Below are 19,477 nucleotides of genomic sequence, written 5' to 3'. Positions count from 1 at the left end.
AAGCATTTATTGTTTATCTAGCCGTTAATGAACTTTTCCTTCCTTGTTGTTTCTTTGCCTGTTACAGGCAAAACCAGCCCCAGGGTAGCACCGCGTTTCAACAGGTAGGGTCTCAAAATGCCCAGTGACCCAGGGCAGGTCACTTCGTTCGGGCACTTTTTACTGCGTGCAGACTCTGCACGCAGAGTATACTCAACCTGAAAGCATAAACCTGTTGGTTTGAAGTTAACGCAGAAAAAAGACAACAAAACCCAAGAGGCTGAGCATGAGCATGCTCAGCACTCCCAGGGCAGACACCCAAAGAGCCCCAACAGGCCAGCAGGCAGCAATCAGGTGGCCAAGGGTCCACCATTGCTGCTTCCTACAACAGGTCCCCAGTGGTACCAAACTCCTGTCCTCCCGCACCAGGTTTCTTTTAGGGTATTCTACCTTTTCACATTGGGTAGTTTTCCTCTTGTATCCTCACGTTGTTGCTTGCACCCATCTCAACCAGCAGCAGCTGCCCTTGCCTGCAGCCAGACCTTTCCCGCACGCTCGATGCCGCAGACCTTCTTGCTGCTCCATCCTACGGCCTGGCCTTTTCCCTGGCAGCGGGAGCCAGAGCTGGCTTTGGCCACCTCAACCTCGCGTCCAAGCGTTTTAACTGAGGTGTGCAGATCACTGCAGCTTTAGGACAAAACAGAGGAGAACCCTTTTGATTTTATTTCTGAGGTCAAAGAGATCAGTCCTCTTCTGCCTGAATTCTGCAACGAAAGCAAGGTTTAACCAGCAGTTGTGCTTCTCAGTGCTGCTATGTGGAGATTTGATGCACTTATGTGTTTTTTCTCCTTATCCATGAGAAAAATGGGTTACCTAGAGGAAAGATATGACGACCACTGTATCATCCATCCACCTGATGCCCTGGTTACGGTGACTGCTGAGGTACCTGTACAGCTTGTCTGCAACCAAGGACAGCAAGAAATTCACTTCAGCTCATTGCAGAAACTAATGTAGATTAACAACAGGCTGGCTTTCCAGTACAGATGTCATGTCCTCTGTCCCTCAGTGATGTGTAGCTGGCTCCCTAATGAGAGGGACTCTCACGATTCCTCAACTGCTGCTCTGCCCATTACAAAGGCAGACACGGAGAAGGTTATCCCACTCGCTGCTCTGGCCATCAAAGCACATTTTCATACTGAATTAAACTGCATCCCACTGGCTGCTGAAATTTCAGTCATCATTCTATTTTAGGAAAACAGTCATTAGCTCAGAGCACCCTTTCTTAAGCCTGTGTGAAGGTCTTTGTTCACCTTGCCTTTATTTTTAAGTCTTTGTTCAGTTTTTCACAGCACTTGCAATTTTTTTTTTTTTTTTTTTTTTTTGCAATTCAGGTAGATTTAGCTCAGAAACATTTCTCTTCCAGCTTCTTGACTTCATACACGTCAGAATTTTTTTTTTTATCTATCAAGCTCCCTAATGCATTGGTGACTCCTGGGCACATTTCCACAGGCAGGTGCAAACAGCGCTGAGCCTGCCAGCTTGAAGCTGGTAAAATATAAGCCAGCCACGTGGGAAACAGCACAGAGTCAGAGCTAAATAGCTCTCTTCTAAAAACTAATTGCTTCATAAAATACCTTTGAAAGGTTGTTTGAGGTTTCTGTTTGCACTGGTGAGGAAAGTGCTGCTCCCCACTCACAGCTTCAAGCCCAAGCTGTGTTCTCAGAAGAAATACCAGCATGGATGTTACTGGCAAAGCCGATCCTGGCTCAACGTTGCCAAAATTTCCCTGGAAGAAGTATGACCTCAGTCAGGGCACGACCAGAAAGTTGGCTTTAAGGACAGGAGACCAGCAAGACAAAGCTGCCCCAAAGGCAGTGCTGTAGGAAACACCAGGGGCCAGCAAAGGGCCAGCGCCGGCTTCCAGGAAGGCAAAACCCAAAGCTGTCCCCAGGGCCAAAAAAGGCAGCGACCACCGGTGACAGAATCTGCTTAGCAAAGGTTAAACCTGTTGGAAGAAGATGCCTTTGATGACTCAAAACTACCGCTGTTCCCCCTGCAGGAATATCATCACAGGATTTGCTGTTGGAATCTATCAGACACAACAGATTATTGTGATCCACAAAACTATCAGTAAAGCCATTATTATTAAAATTACCAGTAATACTAAGTCCTAATATGATTTACACATTTCACTGTAGTTTAGAGTAACTACAGTCTCATTCTACCCATGTTTTTTAATCCGTATTAGAACAGGTCCTTTTTTGAAGGTTTTTTTTAAACGTAGATCTCATGTGCAGCATTTTTGTGTAATATCAATAACTAGTTGATAAGTGACTCTTGTAAATTAAAATGATACTGGAAGTAAAGTACCAAAAAATGTTCTCTCTTTCACTTTCATGTATAATTTGGGGATTTACAACATATTGAAGTTTTAGAGATTACATAAGTGTGATGTTTACTTTTTTCTGTGTGTTTCTTGAAGGTGGGGAATATCTGAATCTGAGGAGTCTGTCAGAGATGAAGCAGAGAATGTGTATTTTGCTACTGTTCCTTTCCTGAAGACATGGTAATCCCAAAACAAGCAAAAAACGGAAAGGAAGAATTACCAGGATCTAAAATAATCTCTCCACACACATACTCTTGGCTTTATCTGGATTTTCAAAACCCTTGCTACCCATGCTAGGCTTCATTCATACAGTGGCTCAATCACAGGACAAATAATCCCGACTCCTTTGCGATGCCTCTACAGCGGAAATTTTTTTTCTGGCAGAAATCCAGGTGGTGCTTTTCTGTAGCCAGCACCTGAGCAAGGCAGACTCTGCGTTATAACTGGTCTCCATGTTACAACCGTGTGCCAATACACGAGCGCTGAATCCCCTACGCTCAGATGAAAGTTATCCTTGGGCGGTTTCTCCAGCGTACAACTGAACTTTGCTGTGGATGCAGAGGCAGCTAAGGTGACTTGTTGCAAAAGCAGCTCAGATTGGGCAGAGTTTTTGAATCTATACGCAACATGGTTTGCAAACCTCCCATTCCTCCCATGGCCCATCTGGATCTGGAAGAAATATAAGCTTCCGCATGACAGCAAACCTGACAATAAACCCATTGTGTCTCCAGCATGAGGGCAAAATGCCCAGAGAAGGTTTAGCCTCATTTCCTCAGCTGTTGGAGCTAAAGATTAGCAGTAGCTCTAGCCTGAATACTTAATTTGAGCATACAACCTCTATGCATGCAACCTGTAGCCTCCCACCTGCATTTATGATGTTTCGGAAAAACACGCTGACAATAATTCATCAGACTTATTTTCTAGGGAATTTATCCCATACTGTTTTATTAAAAAGAAAACCAAAACAAAACATTGATTACTTTTCACCGAGATACTGACTGCAAAGATTCTCAATATGTCTCAGCAATTGCTTCCATGGTGGGTGATGCACCTGGAAGGGTATGACATATTTGAGGCATTTTTCATGAGCATAGCTTGTTTTTAAATTTCAGGTTATATCAAATTAGAAATGTCTTGTCAGTCTCTTAATCCATCAACTTCTCAATTTCTGGAAGGGTAGCGTCTTCCGGCTACTCCACATATGCAGAGTGCTGGACAAAGCAGACAGGGACATGGTTTTCTTACTCGCCTTACTCAAGGTGCTTTAGAAAGAGTGTAACGCATTCCCAAAGGCGAATAGGCTGAAAATTCCTCATCCTGGTGACAAACAATACACTGGGATTTTTATTTTTTTTTTTTTTTTTTTTTTTTTTTTTACACACAGTGAACAGTATAAATATGAGAGTTGAATAGAATAACGGACCTTGCTAGTACAGTGAAATAAAAACCTGATAGTTCATAAAAATGTAATTTCACAGCTATGCTCCAAGATTTCTCAATTCACCTTCCACAGACCAACAGAAAATGGACATGATTTGGGAACTTCATCATCATTAACAAAATAAAATTAAGTTATACATAGCTCAGTCCCACAAAAATAGCACCCTTGTAAAAATACAGTCAAAGAGTATGTTAGGCTAGAAAGTACTTTTAGATCTCAAATTACTGGAATCACTGATCCTGTCACACACTGTGGTACATCCAGAATTACCACAATGAGTGCTTTAAAAGCATCACAACCGGTGATGTCTTTAACTGGTTTTAACTGGTGAGGAAAGTTTTTAACTTTCCTCACAGCCGAGTCTCATGATGAGCTTTTAGAACACTCTTCTGATTGTCATGTTACCAACCTTCCTTTCTTGCTCTCTCTGTTACTCCAGCTGTGTGTCCTTGCCATGGGAGCACAGGTTGAAGCAACAGCACAGAGTGACAGGACTCAACAGGAGATTTAAAAATTACTCACTTTCTTTATAAAATCGTTCTCACCAGACCACTCTCTGCTTGAGGGACACTTCCACTTCACGGGCAGAGAAGGAAGGGAGAGAGCAAGTCAATTCCAGCTGGCAACCAGCTGAAGAGTACTAAAAGAAAATCCCAGAAGTTCAAGTACATCGAGGCATCTCACTTCTCCTCCTATCACAGTGCATGGATTGCATTGTGCAAAATCACTAGTTAGCGTCAGAATCTCTTTAACTCTGAATATTTTCCTCTCTACAGGAAAGAAAATGCACATAAAAGCCTGACAAGCATGTGAAAACAATAATCATCTGCATAAATATATACAAAGTCATCTTGTAAATCAGAACTACTGATTTTAAAACCCCTCTTTATGCTGACACCAACCTTCAAACACACCTCAAGCCCTGCAGTGATTCATTTTCAGGAAGGGGTTAAGGAGTAAGTATGACTGGTGGATGCATCAGAAGAGTTCTGGTCCTTGTTCCAGCTGTTTCTCAAGACTTCGGGGTCCCCTGCCCAGCTGGCGAACATCTAACACGGTGCTAAGAGGGCAGAGTAGGCCTCAAGCTCTTACAGTCTTACTGGCCAGGTATGGCTATCACAGCTCTCCAGCCATACCACATGCTCCCTGGAATATCACACAGGCTTTCAGGCCAAATACTTCCCCTGTACTGGACTCTAGGCATCAATATTAAAGAAACTGGTAAGTCAGCAGAGACAAGGACTGACTTTACGATATTTTAAGAGGAAATTAATATATATAATCACATAAATACCAAAAATATATGAAAGAAAGAGTTTCTACATCCTTTCTCTAGCTGAGTCTCTCCTACACTTTTTTCATAAATAAACGTAAAGGCAGAGGTTGCTGACTGAGTGCAGAATGTCTTGTGGAACATTTGTACACATCCACAGTGGCACAGAGGTGTTGAGTTCCATGGATAACTCACAGCTTCCCAAGACATTCTGATACTCCTGGATAAGGCTACTGAGGATGTTTTTTCATGTAAATCAAGAGATAAGCAGTTTCTCCCCTGTGGAAGCAAAGAAAAAGCAAAATAACATGTATGTTTGAAGATCTAGGTTGCAAGTAACCTCCCAGATTTACTCCTGCTCATCTTTTTGAGGTTTAGGTCAACTGAACTGGCCCTCTCCAGTTCCTGACGCAGCATATAAAGCTGACCTCCTGGCAGTGCTATAGCTTATAGGGGGGATTCTCTCTCTTCATGGCTCATTTTCTTATGACGCATCAAAACAAAAACCATGGAGGAATCCTGACTGACATATCTAATTTAGTCTGGATACAGGGTCCACGTGGCAATCATAAATAACAAGACCAGTCCTTCAGTCCCACTACTCAGTAATCCTGCAGGCTCCCGGTATAGCATATACAGTCACACCAGAGTAACCAGAATACAAGGATGCCACTTCTACTCTCCTGCATGCCCTTTACATCCCAGGCGATATGCAGCTCAAACCATTTGTCTTGCCTCTCTTTGCTACCCTCATTCCAAACCCCAGAGCAGCATTAGGTAAAAACAACGATGTGTTTGCTTACCAGTGGAGGCTGGAATGTCCATAGGTGCATTTAACATCATCCCATGATACCTGGAGAAGAAAAACACATAAGAGGTGGCTGGTAAAAACTCTTAAGAGATGGACACATTGTGATACCAGCACACCAATTCTCATAAGAGTGGTATAAGTGGTATTTCCAGGAACTAAGTACCTTTTAGTAAATTGGTTTAATGCTTTTACCCATAGAGGAAAAACGGTTGCTTTGCCTCTTCTAAACACATATATTAAACAGATCTAGAGAACATAAAGTAGGATGTACAGCATATGGCTGCTTCTGCAAATTGCAAAGCAGAACCTGAGGCCTTGTTTGGTACAGAAGCTAGAGCCATTTTGCCCTCAGCTCAGAGTATGCTGTAGCAGAGGAATGAGATGCACAAATCTCTGCAGCTTGTTTTCTTTCAAGGTTCTCTTTAATCAAAAGTCAACCAGACTGAATGAAATCTGGAGGAGTGTCCAGGAAGCTACATAAGAAATGCACATTTGTCTCCTCACCTGGCAAACCTCAGAATCGTTGAAGCAATACCATTTACGTTCTGTGAGACTTCGAACATAGGCACAGTAGTGTCCACAACTACTTGATCCCGAATGAGCAACAACAGCAAAAAGCTCATACTTCCAGCCAGCCTGTGAAGAACCACAGAGAGTAACTTGCAGTGCAGCAATTCTTGTTTGCCATTGGCTGAAGAGAAGCAGCAGCCAGGACATCATGAATGTGTGTTTCATAAGGAAAAAGGAGAAAGATTAGATTGGCCTTGAGGAGCCTGCCTTTTTTACCCTTACCCTCCGAGTTTTGCCTGCCAGCTATGAGCTGGCAGCCTCCCTGGAGATCACAGGAACATGAAAAAGGCAGCAGGACAGAAAAGGGGCAGCAAAGAGGTTATACTACAGCCAACACTGCACCAGCAACGTTTTGCTGTTGTCACACTTTCTCTTGTTATTTCTCAGTAAGGGGAACCAATCAACAGTGTGGCAGATCACTTTCAGCTGCTTGGCAAAGCTGTTATCTCTCTGCTAATCTCGACTCTGTGGCAAACAACACTGCGTGGGAAATTGCCAGGAATGGGGTTCCCCTGTCTTGGATTGGTGACCCTTCTGCAAAGCTGTAGGTCTACTGCTCACTGAGGCCGTCTTGCCCTGGAGGCTGAACCACAGGACAGACAGAAGTTGCCACCAAGACACCGTTTACAATGCCTGGATTTGGTCATCCAAATTAACTGTGTTTTCATTTTTTCTTTAGTATACTTAGAAATGGAAGAAAAAAGTTATACAAAACACTCTCGGAAAAATGGGACTGTTTCAGTGGGGTTTTTTTGTAAAGCCTGGTTTTTGTCTTTATGGCAGAAAGCTCCAGTTACAGTCCCTTTGGTGTATTTAATCTGAGCACAGAAAGTTGAACAATGCCTGAACCAGTTAAAACCATGGGATGTGAGACAACACCAGGCACAGGTAAAGCCCGAGACATACATTTTTAAGACAGGTGCTTTGAACTGAGGCAAGTACTGGTGTAATCTCTTAAGTTTTTACGAGACTTGAGCAGAGGGGAAAAGAAAATCTCCCCTTTTTTAAACAGAGCATTAGGAATATCTCACCTTTTCATTGTCATCTGCTTGGCACTGATTTTCTGTCAAAACTGCATTGAAATCAAGTTCTTGTGGGAATGGCAGATAGTGACTAAGCTTGCGAACACTGGCCGATTTTTCGAAGCAGAAGCGTTTTAGGTGTATGGTCAGAGTCTGTGGTAGACGGACTAGCTTCATGCTCTGTAAAGCAATAAAGAATGCAATTGAAAACTAAGGAATAAACCCTGGGAAGACAGGGTGGAAACAGCCATTACCACCCAGTGAATGGAGTGGAGAGCAGTCAGTGCTACAGGGAATGACTGCCAATTCCACCGGACAGCAGATGTCAAGCCTTTGTAGCTCATCTGCACACGAGACACATACACGTAACAGAGCTGTGATAATCAAGTTTCTCAACTTCAGTGTGATCAGCACCCAGCCTTGGGGTGTCTCATGGGCTGCTTCATTTCTCATCTGCTTTCGTAACCCTAGGTTGGTAGCACTAGGTAGGCGAGGAGAGGCAAGCCAACTTCCTTGTGACATGTGGCCACTAGAGCTCTGTGGAGGATGCCAAGCTGACAGCTCACTGCTTCCAGCACTGTCTTTGTTGATATTACTGCTGGTGCCATGGCTGCCACCAAGACATATGGATGTATTGTGGCCTCGGAGGAGGCCCACTGGAGAAAACATTGTGGAAAGTCCCCTCCAAGCCTTGAGCTGAGGCAGTGTCTCTCACATACCTCTCTCTTCAATGCACTCGCCTCTTCATGAAACAGCTAATTCACTGGCTGGCAGAGACAAATACCGTAAAAAATGGGGACCCCAGTGGAAAGCTGGGAAGAAAGGAAATCACCCTACAGTATCCTACTTTTATCTGTGTGCACAGCTCCAGTAACATACTCTTGTCTACCCCTGGAGATAAGCAGCAGTGTAAAGCCCCACAGTGGAAACACAACATAAACCACCAGAAGCTTTTCCACTGGTAGAGAAATGCTCCATCCCTTGGTGACTTACATTAAAATCCATGAAAGCATTCTTTTGTTGCTACAGCTACATCTACAGTAGGGATCTTCCGAACAGCAAAGCAGCATGTGGTTTACACCTAACTGACATTGCTGTGCTGACAAATCTGAGTTGTTGAGCTCCTCTTAAACTGATATGGTTGAGTCCTTTTCCCACCCTTCCCAGTCCTAAAGGGACTTCTGGGTATGAGAGACATATGGGGAAATAATTCTCTGATTACCTGCAGAAAAGGTGTTCTCCTTCCACACTGTTCACAGAAACACATGTTGTGATGAGTCAGCTCTTCTGGACTGAAAAAGTATTGTAGACAGTCCTCCTAAGAAGACAGAAATTTCTTTCAACTGAATTCCTTCAAGCTGGATTTCTATTTCTACTTTGTTTCACAGGGTAAAAGCAAACAGCAAAGCTACAGAAGGTAGCTTTATTCAAAGGATAAAAGATTGCCTAGCAGCCTAAAAAAAAGGTACGCCATTTTTTTCTAGATGCTGCTGTGATTACATTAGTTGAAAAAAATAGAATAACGCATTTTCCACAAAAAAAGATGTTGATGCATCAAGTCTCTTTTATACCTTTTACGACCATTGTCATAGGAGACTCCCTTCTGAAGGGAACAGAAGGCCCAATATACAGACTGGACGCACTTCTTTCAGAAGTCTGCTGCCTCCCTGGAGCCCGGGTTAAAGATGTGAAGAGAAAGCTTCCTACCCTGATATGGCCCACAGATTACTATCCATTATTGATCTTTCAGGTATGGAGCAATGAAGCCACACCAAGAAGTCCGAGGGTAATCAAGAGAGACTTCAGAGCTTTGGGATCATTGATTAAGAGATCAGGAGCACAAGTAGTGTTCTCTGTCCTTCCAGTTGCAGGGAATGATGAGGGAAGAAACAGTAGGACCTAACAGATCAATACGTGGCTCCAAGCCTGGTGTCACCGGCAGGACTTTAGGTTTTTTGATCATGGGTCAGTTTATACAACACCAGGCCTGCAGGTGACAGATGGGGTACACCTGTCTCAAAGAGGGAAAAGGATCTTTGCACATGAGTAGGCAGCGCTCATCGAAAGAGCTTTAAACTAGATATGAAGGGAGAAAGGGATAAAACCAGGTTCGCTAGAGACAAGCGTGAGGGTGGCACATCAATGTTTGTTGGACAGAGTGCTAGTGCGGTCCTTTGGTCTGCCATCCAGTGGAGGTAGAGGATGGAGTGTCATCGATAGCAAAGATGCGAAGGATATTGATAGGTTACAAATCATGCAAGTGCCTGGGAATGGCCAGGTAGGACTTCGGGCTTCTCCCCCTAAAAAGGTAACAAGATCAATGGCCCAACTGAAGTGCATCTACACCAGTACAAGGAGCATAGGAAACACACAGGACGAACTGGAAGCCATTGTGCTGCAGAAAAACTATTGATATAGTCGCCATCACAGAAACATGCAGGGATGATACACACAACTACGAGTGCTGCATTGGACAGATATAAACTCTTCAGAAAGGATAGGCAAGAAAGGAGAGGCAGTGGAGTGGCCCTGTATGCTAAGGAGTTTTTTTGATTGTCTTGAACTTAATGATGGTGACAACAGGGTTGAGTGTTTATGGGTAAGAATCACAGAAAAGGCCAACAAGGCAGATGTCATGGTGGGAGCCTGCTACAGACCACCCAACCCGGATCAAGAGGCAGACGAAATATTCTATAAGCAGCTAGGAGAAGTCTCACAATCACTACCACTTGTTCTCATGTTGGACTTCAACATACCAGAAGTCTGCTGGAAATACAACACAGCAGAGAGGAAACAGTCTGGGAGGTTTCTGGAGTGTGTGGAAGATAGATAACTCCGTGACACAGCTAGTAAGTGTGCCAACTAGGGAAGGTGCCCTGCTAGACCTGCTGTTTGCAAACAGAGAAGGACTTGTGGGGGATGTGAAGGCTGGAGGCTGTCTTGGGCATAGTGATCACAAAATGACAGAGTTTTTGATTCTTGGAGAAGTAAGGAGGGTGGTTAGTAGAACTGTCACCTTCAACTTTCAGAAGGAAGACTCTGACCTGTTTAGAGACTGGTTGACAGAGTCCCTTGGGAGGCAGTCCTGAAGGGCAAGGAAGTCCCAGAAGGCTGCACATTCTTTAAGAAGGAAATCTTTAAGGCACAGGAGATGGCCGTCCCCACGTGCTGTAAGATGAGCCAGAGAGGAAGAAGACTAGCCTGGCTAAACCAAGATCTCTGACTGGAACTTAGGAAGAAAAGGAAAGTTTATGGCCTATGGAAGAAGGGGCAGGCCACTCAGGAAGCCTACAAAAATCGCGTAAGGCTATGCAGGGAGAAAATTAGAAGAGCCAAAGCCCAACTAGAACTTAATCTGCCAATTGTTGTAAAAGACAATTAAAAATGTTTCTATAAACACATTAACAACAAAAGAAGGACTAAGGAGAATCTCCATCCTTTATTGGATGCAGGGGGAAACACAGTGACCAAGGATGAGGAAAAGGCTGAGGTACTTAATGTCTTCTTTGCTTCAGTCTTTAATAGTAAGACCACTTGTTCTCTGGGTACCCAGCCCCCCAGGCTGGAAGACAGGGATGGGAAGCAGAATGAAACCCCTATAATCCAAGGGGAAACGGTTAGCAACCTGCTACACCACTTAGATGCACACAAGTCTACAGGGCTGGATGGGATTCCCTCAAGGGTTCTGAGGGAGCTGGTAGAGGTGTTCTCCAAGTCACTTTCCATCATTTATCAGCAGTCCTGGCTAACTGGGGAGGTCCCAGTTGACCAGAGGCTAGCAAATGTGACGTCCATCTACAAGGGCCAGAAGGAGGATCCAAGCAACTACAGGCCTGTCAGTCTGATCTGGGTGCCAGGGAAGGTTATGGAACAGATCATCGTGAGTACCATTACGCATCACATGCAGGACAACCAGGCAATCAGACCCAGTCAGCATGGGTTTATGAAAGGCAGGTCCTGCTTGACTAACCTGATCTCCTTCTATGACAAGGTGACCCGCTCAGTGGATGAGCAAAAGGCTGTGGATGTTGTTTACCTGGACGCTGCACTGGGCAAATGTAGTGTGTCTGGCCAGGCGTTACAAGTTATCTAGGGCACCTCACTATGGTATCTAAGGTCTCACAGGTACATATCACTGTGCAGTATCAGTCTTTGAGTCTTAGAGTATTTAGTCAATACTCTTTTTAGAAAGGTAATTCAAGGACTTTATTTTCCATCCCCCAAATCAGGCAAGTTTTTTGAGAAATTTAGAACTTCTCAAAACAAAGAATAAATGTGAATGAGAAAAGATCACCTCAAAGCCCCAGACACCCTGCAAAAATTCTTGCAGAGATTCAAGATGAGTCCCAGGAGATAACCAGTGCTGCAAGAAGGCTCCCACAGTGAACAGAGGGGAATATTCTTCCTAAGGAAACAGTGCTGCCACTGAACTTACCAGAGTCTTCAGCCTGTGAGAACTGGAATCCAACACTGGGAGTGGAAGGGTTAACATGCTGCTATTCCTCTTTGTTTCAAGAGAGCATTTCTGACAGGCCAGGTGCTCCTGTACACAAACAGTGTACAAATAACTCAGCTCTTCAACCTGGAGAGGTAAAAAATGGCCCAAACAAGGTTTATGAACACAGCTGAGGTATTTCCTTCTGTGGGTGGGAAAGCCCATGTGGACATGTTACTTCACACAATGTTACTGCTTTAAGGCTTGAACCCAGACCTGAAATCAACTCATGAGGACAAGGCACTTCTGACCATTTAAAGGAGAACAACTCCTTCCCCTCATCCCCTAGCAGAGGGGAAAGATACAACCTATAACAAGATCAGACAGTTAAACGTCTGCTTTGATGCAGAATTTTATTGTTTTTTTTAAAACTGCAACAGGAACCTGTCTTCTGTATGAATAAAACTATGACAGTGCGTGAGGAAGAGTCACTTTCCTCCTACCTTACACAGCTCCCCTGGGAGGAACTGTCATATACATAACATACTGTGACTAATTATAATGAAATGCACATGGCTGACTTCAAAGAACGGAGGAGCTGTGTCAAGACATGCCAATAAATGCTTAAAGAAATTTGGGGAAAAAAGAAATGCAAGGTAACTAAATTCAGTGTTGCAAGAAGATTGATCTTTTTATTATTAATCATCTTTCTCATTAGAATGGAGTCCCTGGCATGCCCTAAAATTAGGATGAACAAAAGTTAACTGTGATTCAAAATGCCGAAGCCTATGAAATCAAGATTCCCTCTCCCATTTGAAAGATGCAAGGAAACATCCAAATAGGGGATAATTTTAAAAATTTCATTTAGGACAACTGTCAGTGAATGGGATTCTTCTTCAAGAAGCAGAGGAAACCACACACAACAAGGGCCAAAGGAACTGGTGATCATTTCAATGACTGTCCTTACCAGCTCTGGCTTTTTCATCTGTTTCTTTATCAAGTTCCAGACAGTCAGAAAGAGCTGGGCAGCATCATGCTGCACAAACACTGGACAAACAGAAAACACAGTCTCAATCAGTATTATGAACAGCACCAAGCACAGATTTCCCACAGATGGCAAAGGGAGATTTATTGTCCTCCATTAGCCCAGTCTCTTGTTCCCTTGCCACTCCCTGCCAGGGACACTAAGCTTAGACTGGAGACGAGCTACAATGTCTTTGTGTGACCTGAGCAGGACGTGGGAAAGATGGGAGGGCTTGAGTGCCCCATGGTACAACCCAGTGCCAAAGTCATGTCCTTGTCACTGGACACAGGGCCAAGAGTTTACCCAATACCTACTGGAGGCTAGGGCTCAGGCGTCTCATTGAGTTGAGGGTTGCATTTATTTGAGTCCTTCTTAGAAACAAAACAGGGAAGATTCTGTTCTCTTTTTCACCTTCATTACTCCACAGACTTGTCTTCCCCATCCCATTGCTAAGTCTATAATACTCCTGAGATAAAAATGATAGGAAGGCCTATCCATATGTCTCATCCACAGAATGGTATAAACCCCTTGATCCTTACCCAGGGAACAAGAGCACAGTTTCAGCAGAGGAAGCCAAGGATGATGTAGTAACATCATGCTTTGGCTTTCTACTCTGTCTAAACTTGCACATTAAAAAAACTAAGATGGTGGGATATAGCTCAGTACACAGCTTGCTTAGAATGGCTCAGCAGAGAATTGCTTCAAGATTGAACTTAGGGGGAAAAATAAAAATCCACATCCTTGAATGCTGACGTTCTCAGCCCATGATAAACTCATAATTTAGGAACTGGGCAAAAACTACACATAGTTTAGCAAAATCTTGGTATTTCTGGACTATCTCTATGCTTGACCATAAGTGAAACAAATTTTGTGGAATAATGCAACACCCTGAGGTAGAAGTGCTTTCAACTTCCCTGCAAGTCTGCAGGTACTGACTTCAGCAGGATTATAGTAAGATTACAGATATCCCTGACTAAATAAAGCTCAGAAAATACACTTTTCCTCATGTCTAATAGCACACCTGTGATCCAGGTAAAACATCACTTGCTGGGATATAGGACTTTATGAACCAGACCTGAACTTTAAAGCAGAAGGACAAGGCGGGAAACTGACAAGCTTTACAAACTCTCTTTGGGCATCTCTCTTTAATTGTAAGAAAGAAGGCAGAATGCAAAGTCATTCAGTCTCGGGGTGAAAATGATACAAACAGAAACATTCAGGTTATCTCATGTTCCTCCTTAATATAGGTCTGGGCTGGCTACCATCTGTTTTTCAGTGCTGTCCTGTTTTGGCTTTTATATGATAAAGATCAGGGCATTTGGATATACGGTGGGTATTTGTAAACATAAGCAGACCCTCAGCATCCCATTGTCACTGGTCACTCATTCATTTAACAATCTCTGCACTTTGAGACCCTGCCCAGGTGGGAAGTTAAGCCAGCAAATTCTTCTATCTGCCCTTATAACAAGGAACAGGAACAATATTGCCTCTATCCTTGGGGATCTGGGTGAACTCAGTATATTTTCTACACAATCCCTTCATTCTTGTAAGAAGTAACGGCTGTTTCACTATTATCACGCTAGTATAGCAAGACAAATTAAGCTGTAAGCTGTCCTCTCTCTGCCCAGCACAGCGCTTTCCCTCTGGCCAGTATCAGTAGCTGAGTCTTCTAGCAGTCTGATAGTCTTCCCACCCTTTGGACACCAGCCAGGATATCCAGCAGGAGCTTCCCTCCCCGCCCCCCTCTTCGCAAGACAGTGCATCTCACTCACAACTGGGAGGCAGCTATAAAGAACACTACGTCATCATGTACCTAACTTCTCGCATTTCTGAATCTCTGAATGAGATGTCTGAATGACAGAACCTGCACTGCTTGTTAGTGCTTGATAATTAACATCCCTGCTCTGTAGACAGAAGTGGGCACGAGGTGGCGCTGCTTACATTTCACTCTGTGTACTGAAAGACAGCGAGCGAGGGCTATGGGAGAAACAGCTTTCTGCTTGCCACACTGCATCTCCTCCAACAGCAGGAGCATCTGGTATGGGACATTCCTACTCTTCTGCTGAGCACATGGTGGCACTGTGATCCTACAAAGAGAAGAAGCAACATGAATGGTAATTGAGCAGTACAATGGAGAAATATTAGATGCCACATCTGATGGAGCAGAGGTGGATAGCACAGATAGCAACTCAAAAGGAACCAGAATGGGCATGTTTTCAGCAAAAGAAGGAAAAAGGGGAAGGAGGCACCTGCACTAGCTCATCCCACAGTGCAGGCTGACAGTTCTAGAGTAAAAGGCCACAATTTTAACATATTTTAATGTATCCTGTTATGGTAAAGAGAAAGACAAGTCATAAAGACGCAGTTCAGGACTGCAGCTTACCAGTGTGCAAATGGCAAATGAATCAGATGACTAACAAGTCAGAACACTGCAACTTCTACCTTTGCAGGCTCTAGTCTGTACTTGACAGACACAACAAGGCAAAGACCTTGCTGAGTGAGCTGAAAGCACCTTGATAGCACCTTGATGATCCAAGCCTTCAAATATACATTCCATATAAAAAAAAAAAAAAAAAAAAAAAAGAGTGGAGACAAAAGAGCAACAACAGAAGTATCTCAGATAGTTCAAATAGGTGGTACCTTCGAAGTATCCCTGTGAAGTGTATATTCATGAGGAACACTTGGAGCAGAGAGTTCATGCAGCAGCTCTGTCCAACGTTGTATAGTCCAATAGCTCCTGTAGGCACAGAAAGAGAGGAAGTGATGCCTGGAGATAGGTACAAGAAAAGAAACTGAAAATTATTTGAAAGTGGCAAACTCCTCTCACACATGTTCCGCCATTCAGTGAGTAGGCCCAGCATCTCGATCAGATCCGAGACTGTGTTCAATATATTCTTATGTTCCTCAAGCAGATAACATTTATTTCTGTTTAACAACTGACAGGAAAAAACAAGTAAGCCTGGATAATGATACTCAGATGTCTCCCAGCTCCTCTATTTCCAGTCCTCTAGTGATAAACCTGAACATAAAAAACAAGTCAAAGGCTGCCTGTAGGAGGATTTTTATTCAACCATTTATACAGCCAGGCCTAACAACAAAATAAAGAGCTACATGTGGGACCACATGCTAGCTGTCCACCACACAGGCTTCAAGTTTCCCCTTCAGCCTACCTCTGGTATTCTTTGTCTCATTTCAAAGAAAGGAACTAGCCTGAGAGAAGTAGAAAAATCAAGTCACAGCTGTTTGCACTGCATATAAAAGGATGACATATTCTGTGCTCCAAAGGGGTATATGTAATCATGGTCAGAAATTACAAGTTCCTCTTCTGAAGTCATCACCAAAGGGAGAAAGGACAGAGAATGGAAACTCAGAACCACTCAGAAATGCATACAGTCGGTGGTAGGGGTGGGCTATAGCTGGGATAGAACAGTAAGCATACCTGAAATACTGATGACAGCTTTTCAGAGGCCAACCTAGTGATGCAGCAGAATAACTAGGGTCTAGTCCATGGTTTAGCAAATCCAGAAGCAATGCCGGCTGTGTTTGGAAAGAGACAGGGCTAGCATCTAGACCTTTTCAGCTGCAATGGCCAATTTGAAGACTCAAAAGGGGAAAAAGCTCTGAGATCGTCATGTAATCCCTTCCCAAAAACCCAAACGGTTACTTGGTGGGGCAAAATGAGAATCACCTGTATATTCCTCTGTGAAGAGGTAAAGAATAGGAGAAAGTGAAACCTAAGAACAGAGAATGGAACAGCAGGCACTTGTCCTGGTTTGAGGACAGAAACAGGAAAAAGGAGAGTGAAGAATAGACAAAACATTATTACCATTTTTTAAATCTGCCACACCAAAGACTAATGTTAACCTCTGGTCTTTGGCCTTTGGCTCTTCGGCTTCATCTTTATTATTTTGTACTTTTGCTTCTGCTGTCATGGTCTCACTTGGTGCCAGCTCTAGGTTTTTGCTTCTTTCTTGACGTCCACTGTTTTGTCCCATCAACGATATTATACAGAGACAGAAGGACTGCAGAAAGACACAGAAAGATCAGTAAGATGGGGAGCACCCAGAAACACAGGATTTGTCTTTGTATTTGACATTTTCATTATGAAAAAGCTGGAATATCAATAAAATTAATAAGATTACTGCGATCAGCATTTGGTATATTTCACATAACATGGGTATTGTAGGTGTGCTGGCTATTAGCAAGGTAACAGACATAGAGCTTGATGGCCATTGCACATCCTGTCTTCCTTTTGTGGCTAAATAATTATATGAACCTTTGGTTCCACAGAAACAGCTCCACCTAGCCAGGTAACTCCCTATTCAAGAAGACTTGGTAAATAATATGATTAAAATTGTTCAAATGGCAGATGTTGCAAAACTCCTCTGCTTAGCAAAAGTAATGCTTTATCACCCAAAGTATCCCAAGGGTTCAAAGGGGCAAATTTCACCTTCTCTAGCCTTTTGAGCTGATAAGCATTTGTTTGTTTTCCGTACTGGGCTATCTGCATTGTTTTTAACCACCTTAGTCTCAGGTCTACTATGGCACTTTGGACTGTAATTTTTAAAGGCATTTAAGCACCTAAGTATCAGGTTCTTTATACGCTCCTTCAAGTGATCACAGGCAAATTAACTGTTTAAGCAAGAGAACCATTATAATGCCTTGATTTTCAAGGGATTATTGAACAGACCATTGTTACTCTAACAGTCTCTTATGACTCAGCTACTGGCTCTTTAAATAAAAGTTTAAAAACATCACCAAACTAAAACAAATATGCAAGCAAAACAATGTGATAAATGTGCCAATGCAATTACACAAAATTGAACCCTTTTAAAAGCCCACCTCCAACAGGGAGGTAGAATCAGAAAAATAATATATCCTTTTTGTTTTTTGTATTCACAAGGGAAAAAAAAAAACAAACAGAAAGCAAATGCTCATAAATTATTATTTTACAAATATTAAACAGCATGTAAAATGAACCTGAGGGCAGGTGCTGAAAGAATGAAGAAAAGCTACCAAGCAAGGCAAATAAACAAAAAATAAACAAAAAATCCTGGTTCGGCCTTCACAAATATAAAATCTTTGCTTTAAAAGCATGTTATTTTTCAAATATCAAAGTTTTTGAAGACTTTATCAGGCAGGGAAACTGGAAATGGATTTATTTTTCCCCAATTATTACTTTTAAGTTTAAGTATACTTTTTCCCAACTGTACTTTTGATCCTTTACTTTTGAACTCAAAGCGTCATACACTCAGATTCACTAAACACTGTCAAATTTGCTGAGGAGTTTTATTTGGAAAAAAAAATAAACTCAGACATTCAAAGACAGATACAAGAATATTGCTTTTCATACCCAAACCCAGTGATTAGAACAACCATGCAGGAAAAGAGAAATCAGGTTCAATTTCTTCCTCAGCAAAACGGAATCTAAACTCACACTGCCTCTTCCCCTGGAAATTATTTAACCACGCATTCAGGTTTCTAAAAGCCCAGCTGGAGCAGGAGCCCATCTTTGCTTGTACAGCAAGATCCACTGGGTTTAGTTGGTGTAGCATCAGCCAGAGGGTAAGTAATGCCCACAGCGAGCAGAGATGCCAAAGGAGACAGAAAGGAGGGGGAGAGGCAGAGTAGAGGTAGCTAAATACCAGCTAGGGATGTCCTGGGAATGAGGGGAACTTGCAAGACACAGCTTTTGGGAGGAGAAGTAGGATTGCGGGTGGGATGAAAGAGCAAGCTCACGGCTAAAGGCTTTGGGTGACTTGAGAAATGGGTAGAAAGATATTTGGGCAGGAAGGTGCAGGGGGATACAGAGATGGGAGGATTGGGGTCTCCGGTTCGATGAAACTCTCCCCCCGGCACTACTGGCAGTAACGCCAGTGCGGGAGCAGGGACACAAACACAACCTCCAAACCCTCACACAGAACTGCCTCATTGCAGCTACACAGCCTTCCTAAGGTTTGCACTTGACCTTCCTTTCCCTGCATAAACATATTAAAAAAAAAATGGTAAGGGAGCATAGGATTCGAGGAGCAGGCTCCCCTCTTGCCCCCGGTTTCTCCTCTCTCTCTGGAGGAGCAGGGTCGCTCCTCGGTTTCCTTTGCAGGTCAGGGCAAGGACTCGGGGCACTGCTCCCTCAGCGCAGGTGCCTTGGCCGAGCCGAGCGACCAGGCTCGCGCTAGGCTGGGGAAAGGTGGCGGCGATACCCTCCTCGTACCCTCCACCCCGTAAATCAGCTCGCCCTCTCGCTTGCCCCCCCTCTGCCTCCCTTCCACCCTGGCCTGCTCCACAGCCCACCACAGACGAACCCCCAGCCGTTCCTTCGCACCCCCAAAGCCCTTCTCCGCCTGAGGAGGGCCATCGCCTCTGTCCTTCATCTCCTCTTCCCCCACCACCATCGCTCCTTTCCCCTCAGGGGTAGGCTGGGGAGCACGCGGCCGGGGGGACGATGGCGCTGGGGCAGGAGGTGGGCTGTGAGGCAGCGGCCCCTGGGGAGGAGATGGCGGCCCTCAGGCGCTCCCCAAAAAGGCTGTGGCGGG

At 43.8% G+C, this 19,477-nt stretch overlaps 1 protein-coding gene across 1 annotated transcript; it reads right to left on the bottom strand.

Moving 5' to 3' along the window:
• Positions 1 to 3,229: 3,229 nt before the first annotated feature.
• USP18 (ubiquitin specific peptidase 18) lies at positions 3,230 to 16,936 on the bottom strand (the record flags this gene model as incomplete). The annotated part of the gene is made up of 10 exons (XM_082489655.1): positions 3,230 to 5,358; positions 5,883 to 5,932; positions 6,395 to 6,526; positions 7,492 to 7,662; positions 8,705 to 8,800; positions 11,918 to 12,064; positions 12,885 to 12,964; positions 14,883 to 15,028; positions 15,582 to 15,678; positions 16,768 to 16,936. The coding sequence occupies 10 exons, from the start codon at positions 16,934 to 16,936 to the stop codon at positions 5,310 to 5,312; spliced, it is 1,137 nt and encodes a 378-aa protein (XP_082345781.1). The 3' UTR covers positions 3,230 to 5,309.
• Positions 16,937 to 19,477: the final 2,541 nt, after the last annotated feature.

The sequence above is a fragment of the Vanellus vanellus genome (genome assembly GCF_965231255.1).
Source record: "Vanellus vanellus genome assembly, chromosome: 1".
Classification (NCBI taxonomy): Eukaryota; Metazoa; Chordata; class Aves; order Charadriiformes; family Charadriidae; genus Vanellus; species Vanellus vanellus.
The sequence above is the reverse complement of the archived record's forward strand: the minus strand, read 5'-3'. Positions and strand labels throughout refer to the sequence as shown.